We start from the raw sequence: 12,332 nt of genomic DNA on the forward strand, positions 1-12,332 counted from the left end.
ACGTGTGTATATATATATATATATATATATATATATATATATATATGATCTTTTGCCAAAACAAACTGTAGTAGTGTTAGTTTGGGACGTTGCTCAAACTGTAGGGATTGAGCCCCCAGGCCCCCACTCTACAAAAATATGAAAAAAAAGATCTTGGTGTCATGCTCAAAATCTATGACTTTATTGTCATAACTTTTATCGTTAATTTTATGCAAAGTTATGGTTTTGAATATGTTAGTACGTAGTATTTGAAGTCATTAGAGAACACATAGCAAAAGGTAGATTTATTGGGTTTTACATAAACAGAAAACTATCAATGAAAGATCAAATCTTTAATAAGCTTGTCTCAAGATAGATAAGACGTCGACTTGATGGGATGGATAACAGACGATCTAGGATTTTTCTGGCTTTGGATCCGTTCCTAGCTAGGGTTTTGCGGGTGGCTTCAGTGGTACGAAGAGACTTGAGGAATGTCGAGATTTTGATGTCGATGGTGCGACGGTGACTATGGTGGTGGAACGGTGATGCAACAAAGGTTTTGGGTTGAGAGAGGAGTGGTTGGATCTATTCCGATTTGACGTTTGAGCCTAGTTATTTGAAGTCTAGTCGGATGTAGTATGGGTATGGGCTCTTGTTTGGCCATGTCTGGTTCTTTTTTTCTTTTTTGGTCGTTTTGGTTTTATTTAGTTCTTTTGATTGAGTTTAGTCGCCCGTTTTTCTTTGAGGGAGAGTTTGGGTCTCTGTCGGGTCAATGTCATTAGTCGAGTTGACGTGTCATGGTTTTGCTGTTGCTTCGATAGACTATTTTAATGGTAGTGTTTTCGTATCGTTAATGTAATGAGAAGTTGCATCTACATATATGTTATTGGTTTTGATATATGATGTCAGAAATGAACTGTTTTTTTTTTTTTTTAGCTAGGTTGGATTTAAGGATGTATGAAGACTTATAGAATATGTTTGGTTACAAACTTACAATTGAGCCCTATCTCTTTTCATTTTGTATGATCGTGGAATTTTGTTAAATGGTAAGATTTGAAAATAGAGCGGGCTAAATTTGTTGGTGGAATGGTGGTCCTCATATTTGGGTGAAGCCCAAATCTTTTTTATTTTTGGCACGGAGCCTGTTTAGAGAGAGAAAGTAGACCTACAATCCTTCCTCCCTCCCCCTTCTTTCTTGCCTAGATTTAGATCTCCTAGATCTAGATCAAAGGCTTGAGGTTAGGGGTGGGTTCTCTTGGCTTCTTCTCATCTCAATCCTTGATATCGATAATTTAGATTTCACCTTAGTGGTGCTTTTACCCAATTTGTGGTTATTTTCTGACTTATGTTTAACCATAAAGGACCTTGTTCCTCCTTTTCTGTTGATCCTCCAACAACCCCTTCAAATCCATAAACCTCCATCATTCCCCTCATCCCCCCACAACCTCACGTACATGAGCTCCCCACCATCTACCAAAGAAAACCACCTCTCAAAAGTGAGATTGATCACTTACTAAAAGGTTTATGGGTGCTCAATAAGCGTGGGTGTTTCACCCCCCAGCCATTCACTATCGATTTTGTTCTTCGGTTACGGTTTCCGTGTATGTTGTCCCAATTCGTTGGCCTCGATTCCCTTTCGGATTGAGCCTCTTTGGTGGATTTGAGAAAGCTATTGCATGGTGTGATCTTTTTCATCCCCATTTTTTTGGTTTTGAATGGATTTGTGAAGTTGGATTTTATTGGCAGCGGATTATCGGTCTTCATCCCTTCATTTCGACACATCTCGCGACCACTTAGTCCCTGACGGCGGCGGCAGCAGCAATGACGAGTGTTTGCTTGGGCGGCGGCGGTTGTGCTAGACGATTAGGGTCTGATGTAAACTTTTTATTTTTAGGGTTACCATCTCTTTTACCCTTTTTCATGTGAATTGAGTTGAGTGATAATTTTTTTATAGTTAATTTGTAATTGGATTTTTTTTGGGCTCTTCTAATAGGTTTACCCATTCATTAATAAAAAAAGAGCCGGTAGAACAAAATGTACTTTGTTCCGATGTCTTGTAGCATAAGATACTTTGTTCCGAGAAAGCTAGCTACCATATCTGGTAGAAAACCTTGGTCTCGACAAATTACTGTTACGGTATTCTTGGGTGTATAAGCTTCCAAATTGACAATACGTTGCTGGAATCAGGGTAGATGCTTCAGAAATTGCAAATGGAGGCAGAAGTGATAGCATCAATCAAACACTTTGAGTCTGATTTGATGATGATGATTGGAAATGAGTTGAACTTTCGGCAAGATTACCATAGCTTCAATGGCCGCACCAGCTCGATCGACAAGTCAGAAAGAACGCCTAATCCTACTGGGTGAGTATCAATGAACATTTACATCCCAACACTATTCAAGTTTCTTCTGTTTTCTGGGCAATCTAGCTTCGTGGTTTCTGGAGATTGAGGAGATTGAGGACCTCGTCGGCACTGGCGACTGAGGGTCCCACATCGCCGGAGGAGGCTGGACAGTGGGCGGCGGAGGCGGCGGCATCATACTAAGGAAGGCTGGGCGGGCACATAATCCGATCGCGTGTCAAATTTTGACTGGTTTTGGGCCTAGGCGGAAATCATTTTGGGCTGGGCCTAGGCAGGTTGTGGGTCCACCCTTTAAAAATATCGTTAAAGCCCAATTTGAAAGGCCTGTGAATTTCAGCTTCAACTTGTCTTAGTTGCAGCAAACCAGTTTCAATGCTTCCAAAACTGGTATGGACTATATATGGAGTACTGATCTTTACATTCATCAAGTGCATGAAATTTACAATGTGTAGTTGAATCTAGTTGCTCTTGTAGTAGACCTTTACATTCTTAAATCCATTATGGTTAGAGTTTCTAAAACAAAATAGAAGATTTTTTGGAACAAAAGAAAGTAGAAGTGAAAGCAAAGATGTTGGGGCATTTTATATGTATCTTGTTTCTCGAAGTAATTTCATTTGACTAGAACTTAAGAAATTACGTACATACTTTCTCTTTGGATTGTATTGTATATTTGTGTCTATGTGTTACTTAGTTTATGTAAAACTTCTCAGTAGTTCCTCACATATCTAGAGACAAAAGACTTGACTTGTTAATCTAAGGTTTGAATATGATTAAGAAATTGGTGAAAGCTTCCTTGAATAATACCCTGTTGGCCATGTTGCAGTAGTGGATGTTCTTCCCCTCTTTCCTTAGTTCTTAACATTATCTTCATCTTCAGGTTGAATTATTGAGAAGATATTCTAATCAAAGTACGTGGAAATTTCCTTAGTTTTCTTGTTTTTACCTCTGCAACCAAGAATTCTAGTAAAGCTGGACCTGGAAATTGATATGAACAGCACAACATCTCTGTATTCTTTCTTCACTCACACTGCTTGGTCTACTTTAATCAGTTTCTCATGTAAGTATTCATCATATGCTTGTTGTCGATTGATGTATATCAAACGCTCGAACAATTAATTTTTAATTATTGCTTTGTTTTTTTTTTTTTTCTTCTAACCGCAGAGCTAGCATCTCCAAGGACTAGACCATGGATATCATTATGTAGCAGAGGAAGAAGGTTTTTGCAAGTTCTAAATCGTGGACTGGTTTGCGGGCTCTATGGCTTCTTCTTCTGCTCATGCTTTTATATATGATGTCTTTCTTAGTTTCCGAGGCGAGGACACCCGCATCACTTTTACCAGTCATCTTTATAAGGCTCTAGTTGGGAAGAATATCAAAACCTACATAGATTATGAACTTGTGAGAGCAGAGGAAATTGCACCTGCCCTTATTGAAGCAATAGAGGAATCAAAGCTTGCGGTGGTCATTTTGTCACAAGACTACGCTTCTTCGACATGGTGCTTGGACGAACTTGTGCATATTTTGATATGCAAAGAAAGACATGGGCAAATTGTTGTACCCATTTTCTACAGATTAGACCCTTCAGATGTTCGCCACCAGAGGAAGAATTATGCAGTCGCATTTCTTAAACATGAAGAACGTTTCAAGAACATGACGGACAAGGTGCTAGAGTGGAGGGATGCTTTGACAAAAGCATCCAAACTAGCTGGGTTTGATTCAAGCAAATTTGGGTAACATTTCAACTTTATAGTAGTTCATACTCCTGAATAATTTTAACTATACGATCATGACCTCAACTATTACTTATTTGTCATTGGTTATATATGCTAGGCTTGAGTCTGAATTGGTTGAGGCAGTCGTCACAGATATTGTGATGAAGTTGAATCAAGAATGTTTAAGCGATTTGGACGGCCTGGTTGGAATTGAAAGTCGCATCCAGAAACTCGAGTCATTGTTATGCATTGTCCCACAAGATGTTGGTGTTCGCACAGTAGGTATTTGGGGCATGGGTGGTATAGGTAAGACCACCCTTGCTGATGCTGTATTCAACCGACTCTCATCTCAATTCGAAGCTTCATGTTTTCTTGCAAATGTTAGGGAAAAATCAGAAAACCATGGACTATATGATATGCGAAATGAACTTCTTCGCAACTTATTGAAGGATGAAAATGTAAGGATCAGCACTCCATCTATAGGATCGGCTTTAATCAAAAAGAGGCTCTCTCGTGCAAAAGTTCTTGTTGTGCTTGATGATGTGAATGATGTAAGTCAACTAGATTTTTTGGTTGGTAAACAAATTCAATTTGGATCAGGAAGTAGAATCATTATCACAACCAGAGATATGCATCAACTTAGAGAGATGCAACGACTGCAGAAAGGAGCAGACCATGATGTTATAATATACGAGGCAAAGGAGCTAAATCATCAGGAAGCACTCCAGCTCTTCGACTTGAATAATTCCAAGGAAATCAGGTACGGAGCAGAATATACCGAGTTGGTGAGAATGGTGGTGCACTATGCTGGGGGAGTTCCCTTGGCCCTTAAAATCTGGGGTTCCTTGTTTCGTCGATGCAAGAGTACACAAGAACGAGGAAGTTTCTTGAGAAAGTTGAAAAGGTTTCCTGAAAAGAAACTTCAAAATGTGTATAGGCTAAGCTATGATGCATTAGGAGAAAATGAGAGGAAGATATTTCTTTATATCGCATGTTTTCACAAAGGACATGAAATATGCAGTGCAATAGAACAATTAGATGCATGCGATTTATTTGCGGAGACTGGAATCAACATTCTCGTAGATATGTCCCTCATATCCATCAAAGACAAAGAGTGGACTGTCCTGGAAGAAAGAACTCGTTACCTGTGGATGCATGATGTGGTACAAGAAATGGGTTGGGAAATTGAGCGTGAACAATATCCTGCAAAGCCTGGAAAGCGCAGTAGGCTGTGTACTGTGGAGGACATATGTCATGTGTTGGAAAAGAACAAGGTGAGAGCCTAATTCATTGACACACTTGTTTATAAAAATGGCCGGCATCATTTGACTATATCTATTTTTTTTTTGTGAGACAATATATGCTGATTTATGCTTTTCATCAATTGTCAGGGGACCGAAAAGGTTCAGAGCATATCCCTGAACCTCTCTATGATTACAAAGCTAAAGTTGACTCCTCAAGCCTTCAAAAAGATGTGTAATCTAAAATTTCTAAAGTTATACGGTGAAGATCGCACGGGCCACTGCTATTACCCTTCGAAGGACTGCAATGTGCACTCTAATCTTCACGATCTTGAATATCTTCCTGATTCCCTTGTATATCTCAGCTGGCCTGAATATACTTTGAAATATTTGCCATCAACATTTTCTGCTGAAAATCTTACGGACCTTTCTATGCCTGGTAGCCAACTCCAGAGACTTTGGGGTGAAGGCCAGGTATGTGACCAAGTTAGTTCCTGCATGCATGTATTAACTATTGAATGCACTATATGTAAAAGTTATATATTCAAGCCAAGTTGTTCTTACTATTTCTTCTTAAAATTGTTGCAGAAGCCTAGGAACTTAAAACGCATCGATCTCAGCCATTCTGAGCAGCTGGTTGAAGTTCCAGATCTCTCTATGAGTATAAACATTGAGAGGATAAACCTTGAAGGATGTAATGGGTTGGTTGAAGTTCCTTCCTATTTTGAAAATCTTCACAAGCTTACTTCGTTGAATGTGAGAAGTTGCACGAATCTTAGTGTCCTCTCAGATGTCCCATGCAATATGGTTACGTTGGAATTAGGTGGGACTGCAATAGAAGACTTGCCTTCCTCAATTTGGTCCCATGAAAAACTTGTTAGGTTGAATCTTGATGGGTGCGAGGGCATTAAGAATCTTCCAAACAGCATTTGGAAGATGTATTCCCTCACATCTCTTGTGTTGTGTGGGACAAGTATAGAAGCATTGCCCTCGTCAATCGAGTGTCTCTTGGGATTAAAAACTATTGACCTGCAAAGTTGCGAAAGGTTTGTCAGTCTCCCAACCAGCATTTGTAAATTGAAATCTCTTAAGATCCTTTATCTTATTGGATGCTCTAGCTTCGAAAACTTCCCTGGGATCTTGGAGCCTATGGAAATGCTGGAGAATCTTAGTTTAGGAGAAACCAAATTTAAAGACCTACCCTCTTTGATAGAAAACGTAGTTGGGCGGAATGAATTAGTGTTACCTGGGTGTAGAAGCTTTGAGTCTTTCCCAAACAGCACCTTGCCTCCCTCGTCGGTCATTTTATGGTCTTCGATGAGTGAACTAGACCTCAGTGACTGCACAATGTTAGAAGAAATCCCTGATTGCATTTTTAGCCTAAACATGTTATCTCGATTAGATGTGAGTGGCACCATGATTAAGAGCATACCTTCAACCATCAATCAAGCATCACATCTGAGGAGATTATATCTACAGGCATGCAAGCGCCTTGAATCTTTACCCAAGCTCCCATATCTTCTGGAATTTATAGATGCAAGTGGCTGCACGAGATTGAAAACAGTGTCTGGGTTGACAACTGCGCTCACAGAAGGTTCGGATAAAAGAGGTTCTTACCAGTTGCATATATTTTGTAACTGCGAAAGTTTGGATGAGAATGCGAGGAGGAACATAATGGATGAAGCACAACTTAGAAACAAGGCAACAGCTTATTATCCAGTACGTCTCTCTCTCTGCTAAAAAGCACTGTGTGCATGTATTCCGCTGCTTCTAATTAAATTTACAAGTTAAAATAAATCTATACTACAATAAAGCGAATCCCTCAAATTAATGATTGCTTATAATACCCCTGTTGAGCTAATCGTCTGTGTTTATGTACAGAGATTTGAGTACGAGGTTAGATGTTCGGGAAATAAAATCCCAAACTGGGTGAGCTATCAAATGGAGGGATCTTCCATAGATATCACGCTTCCTCTACATTGGTCTGAAGATGCAAACCTTTTGGGTCTTGTTTTCTGTGTTGTTGTCGACTTCCGTAAAGCAATGGACGCGGAATGCGCGGGTGAATCTATTTTCAAAAGCGAAAATGGTGAAAGTCATACTTATGAGTTTAGCAATGAAAAGAGCTATTGGATCAATTGTGATGACGACAACTCAGATCATCTGGTAGTGGCGTGGTACGATTCCCTTCAGAAGGTGAGATGCACTCCTTATACCAATGCCACTGAAGCCTCTTTTCATTTCTATGTACGCGCAGACAGTAGACTCCAGGAAGAGGAGCTCAAGTATAGGGTGATGATGGTTTTTAGAAGTGGCTATGATACCACTCTTAGAAATTGTTATGTGCGGAAACTTTTAGTGGTGATGGGCTAGAACAAAGTGTTTAGGACTTTGTATGTAAGAGCTAGACTTGGGAGAAGGATGTTATTAGGACAGGGTTATTATGACAACTAGTTTAGGAGGATAGAGGAGATGTTAACAGAGGAGGACTACTTCAATTGAATGCTTGCTTCATTCATTCATACGTTTGTTACATTGTTTGATTACATTGTTTTGCATACATATTTATAGAGGTCATTAACCGACCTTGCATAGTAGCCATCGACCTTATGGTCTTCTCTAGAACATCCTAGACCACTTAGCTAGCTTTAGTTTATTACACTTCTTTCATGATCATTTTATATTAATCTAGATTATTCTAGCTAGCTCTAGGACTTCCTTAGACTTCTCTAGACAACTTGATCAATGTAGAACATTCTAGATATGTTTCAATGTGCATTACTTTCTAACACTCCTCCTTAGCTCCGAGCAATCTCATAGTAGTTCATGTCTCGGTCTTGGAAGTGTCTTGGCGATGGTCTCGCTCTTGCTGCTTCTTTCTTGAATAGCCTTTTGTCAGCATCATTCTTTGGTAGCCTTTGTTCGGCCTTCTTCTTATTCATTGCATCTTTATAGATGTTTGGTCTTGAACTTCTTTCTTGATTAGGTCGGCTTTGTGGAGTCTTCGGCTGCTTCTTCTCTCGCACAATGTTTTTCTTGACCTCTGCTTTCATGGCTGTATCTTGTCATTGAATTGGAAAGCTTCTATTTTTCATCCTTATTTTAAATATTAGACTTCTTTTCTTATCAAATATTTTGCAGAAGTCTCCTTTGAATAATATTGTGTATCCATTTTCCATCATTTGTCCAACACTTAGTAGATTATGCTCTAAGCTAGGAACTAGGAGAACATCATTAATATATTTAGTTCCTTTAGTAGTTGGGATAGAGATCGTACCTTTTCCTTTTGTCTTGACGATATCTCCATTTCCCAATTTCACTTGTGACTTTCTTGTAGTCTTTAGCTTGGAGAAATTGTTCTTGTCTTTTGACATATGATTGTTGCAGCCGCTGTCGACGTACCACCTTCTATTTTTCTCTTCATCTGCCATGTCATAACGAGTATAGAAGAGATGCTCCTCTTGCTCATGTTCCCTTGAAAAGTTTGCTCGGTGGCTTTTCTTGAAGAAACAATTTTCTTCTTTATGACCGAACTTGTTACAGTTTCGGCATTTTGTTTTTCCCCGAAACCAACATTCTTCTTCTTTGAAAAGTTTGCTCGGTGGCTTTTCTTGAAGAAACAATTTTCTTCTTTATGACCGAACTTGTTACAGTTTCGGCATTTTGTTTTTCCCCGAAACCAACATTCTTCTTCTTTGTGGTTATTTTTATTGCAAATTCCACAAGGAGGATATTTTCTTTTTTCCTTGAAATCTTTTTCATTTACCCAATATTTGGGTTTATCTCCTCCTCTAGAAGATTCATCAAACTTTCTTTCATTTTCATCTTTTTGAGATTGTAGATTGATTTTAGTTCGGAATACTTTCTCTATTGGACTTTCATTCCGACCACTTAATCTTTTTTCAAATGTTTCTAGAGAGCTTATTAATTCTGTCACCGAAAGACTTGTTATGTCTTTTGAGTTTTCGATGGCAGTCACTATTGGATCATATTTTTTAGTGAGGCTAATGAGTATTTTTTCTACTACTCTAGTCTCACTAATATTTTCTCCATAGGCTCTTAATTGATTTACTATTTCCTTGAGTCGGGAATAGTAATCTTTTACGATCTCAAATTCTTTTATTTTTAAATTTTCTAAATCTCTCCTCATAGTTTGAAGTTTGACAGAACGTACCTTTGCAGTTCCTTGGAACTCCTCCTTTAGTAAATCCCAAGCTTCTTTTGATGTTGTGGCTCCTATGATTCTTGAGAAATTTGTGTCGTCCACCGCTAGTTGAATGGCGTAAAATGTTGTCGCATCTTTTTGTCTTTCTTTCTTTTCTTGTCTTTCTTTCTTTTCTTGCCTTAGTTGCTCCACCGACGGATTTTCTGAAGTCGAGAACCCTTTGTCTACAATGTCCCATAGGTCTTGAGACACGAAGAAAGTTCTCGTTTTGATACTCCAAAAATCATAATTTTCTCCCTTAAAGATGGGAAGAGGAATTGATGATTGGTCGGAGGTGGAGGTAGACATGGTGGACAAATTTTAACAGCCCAAATTTGATCGAAGCAAGCTTTAATAAACGCCCAAAGTTCTTGATCGAACTAGGCTCTGATACCACTAATGGTTTTTAGAAGTGGCTATGATACCACTCTTAAAAATTGTTATGTGCGGAAACTTTTAGTGGTGATGGGCTAGAACAAAGTGTTTAGGACTTTGTATGTAAGAGCTGGACTTGGGAGAAGGATGTTATTAGGACAGGGTTATTATGACAACTAGTTTAGGAGGATAGAGGAGATGTTAACAGAGGAGGACTACTTCAATTGAATGCTTGCTTCATTCATTCATACGTTTGTTGCATTGTTTGATTACATTGCATACATATTTATAGAGGTCATTAACCGACCTTGCATAGTAGCCATCGACCTTATGGTCTTCTCTAGAACATCCTAGACCACTTAGCTAGCTTTAGTTTATTACACTTCTTTCATGATCATTTTATATTAATCTAGATTATTCTAGCTAGCTCTAGGACTTCCTTAGACTTCAGTCTAAGACAACTTGATCAATGTAGAACATTCTAGATATGTTTCAATGTGCATTACTTTCTAACAGGTGAAAAGGTGTGGGGTGGGCTTTCTGTATGCTCGACGCCAAGACGGAAATGCTGTGGCCATGGACCATCAACATGTTGAAGATACCACAAGTGAGAGTGAGAAGTACTCAGTTACCTCTCTTGAAACTATGTTTCGAAAACTGTCATTAGATTAGTCCACCACAAGATCTCCAAAAAGAAACCGAAACAAAGGAACATGAATCTATTGGACCATGATTATAATAGTTCTTTTGCATGTTGTGGCTGGCTGAGAACCAGATTTCATAAAACTATATGCTAAAATGCATCATGTCATCGGATTCTTGTTTTGCGATAGCCGCATATATTGGGTTGCTATGCAGTTGTAGTTTTTGCAGGTTCATATGTCATACCTTCGCAAAACTCAACAAGAAGGAAAAGCTAGACCCTTTAGTGAAACAAGTGCTGCTTCAGGAAACCCATGCATAGCACAGAATGTAACAGATAAGCCACCATTTCAAGATGATATACACATATACTCCTGAATCACTGCAATTAACTTAAGGCATACATACATACACTCTGAATCGAACTATAATTGTTGAAACATACAATATTCAAGCACAAGCAAGAGAAAGGAAGAAGATAGATGAACCATATATATGTACATGAACTCAGTTTTCTTGAACCTGTTTGTATCTTCCCACAGCTTTATTGAACCGCATGCAGAGATCAGATATCTTATGCTAGATGCAGTTCAAGAAAGCTGTGGAAAGATATAAAGAGGATCACCATCTACAGAAACAGTAATAAGATGTTTGTAATCTCACAGAGTTACCTAATATATATAGTGGTAGAAATTGAAGCTTGAATGTGATACATAGAGGGATTTTCAAAATTTAAAAGCAAAGTTGAAAAGAATCTCAGTCAAAGTACAGCGAGTCCAAATGGTTGGTACATCTGATAGAACTGATTGCTGTAGCCAGCAGCCTTGCAGTACTGTACTCTACAATTCAGTCTGGTTTCCTGACTCTCCAAGTGGGTGTCCTTGCTAGCTAGCTTGATCAATTCACCGAATCCTTGATAGCCTTGTTACTACGTGAAACAATCACAATTATCCCGAAACAAGGGTCGAGTGGTGTTTATAGTGAAGAAGAAGAAGACCAGACCTTTACCAAATTAACCCCAAAACAGAACAGAGGGGTTTTGGAGAAGTGCTAGGGTGGCATTTTTAATGTTTTATTTAATTTTTTTTCCCATCAATCCCAAGAAGAATATTGAGCCCAACATTGCTGTACCTTATTTTAGTTATTTTTATGCTGTGCCCTTCTGTGCCTATTCTTATGGTAAGCCACTTATGTTGCACGGACATCGACATGACGACACGATAAAAACTTAAAAATTGAGTTTTTGACATGATTTGGACACAGTAAATAAAATAATATATTTATATATTTTTAATACATAAAAATATACTAAAATATGAAATAAGTTCATTACATTATCAAAATCATGTTTTAAATTCAATTTTCTTTTCTTTTTTGTCTAAATTCAACAAATTACATAAACATATTAAAATAACATTAAAAATAATCAAACGCAAGTCATTAAAGAAAATCAAATTAGCAGTTTTGATATAGGTTGTAAAAAAAACTTAGGCATCAACTTAGTAACACAACAACCCTCTAACACCTAATAGACAAGAAAATTTCAATCATTTCATAATCCATATAAACCTTCTTCTTTTTTTAAATAAATAAATAAATATATATATATACATATACAGGGCCCTTCTACTAAGGGATCCCTTTTTTTGACATATATGAGGGATCAAGCATTAGACCAACTTTTCAATCATATATCAACATCTCCACCGTTCAATATTTAGATGTATATATGTAGATCATTTCTGCAAAATTTCATCCCATTTGGTGATCGTTAAGGCTTCGAACTAACTGAAATCAATTGATGGATCAAATCTGCC

At 38.1% G+C, this 12,332-nt stretch overlaps 3 protein-coding genes across 3 annotated transcripts in view; 2 read left to right on the top strand and 1 right to left on the bottom strand.

Annotated features, from left to right (window-relative positions):
• The window catches only part of LOC101310880, a 1,534,871-nt gene that overhangs the window by 171,885 nt on the left and 1,350,654 nt on the right, over positions 1-12,332 (top strand). The window lies entirely within an intron of this gene.
• LOC101291314 (probable WRKY transcription factor 19-like) lies at positions 4,455-7,831 on the top strand. The gene is made up of 4 exons (XM_004293484.1): positions 4,455-5,327; positions 5,445-5,768; positions 5,883-7,013; positions 7,176-7,831. Exons 1-4 carry the CDS (start codon positions 4,470-4,472, stop codon positions 7,665-7,667), a joined length of 2,805 nt encoding a protein of 934 aa, XP_004293532.1. The 5' UTR covers positions 4,455-4,469; the 3' UTR covers positions 7,668-7,831.
• Positions 8,247-10,133, bottom strand: LOC101310384. Its single transcript, XM_004293545.1, has 2 exons — positions 8,572-10,133; positions 8,247-8,337 (listed from the first exon to the last, which is right to left on the bottom strand). The coding sequence occupies exon 1, from the start codon at positions 9,805-9,807 to the stop codon at positions 8,635-8,637; it is 1,173 nt and encodes a 390-aa protein (XP_004293593.1). The 5' UTR covers positions 9,808-10,133; the 3' UTR covers positions 8,247-8,337; positions 8,572-8,634.

Source organism: Fragaria vesca, linkage group LG3, assembly GCF_000184155.1.
Source record: "Fragaria vesca subsp. vesca linkage group LG3, FraVesHawaii_1.0, whole genome shotgun sequence".
NCBI classification, from domain to species: Eukaryota; Viridiplantae; Streptophyta; class Magnoliopsida; order Rosales; family Rosaceae; genus Fragaria; species Fragaria vesca.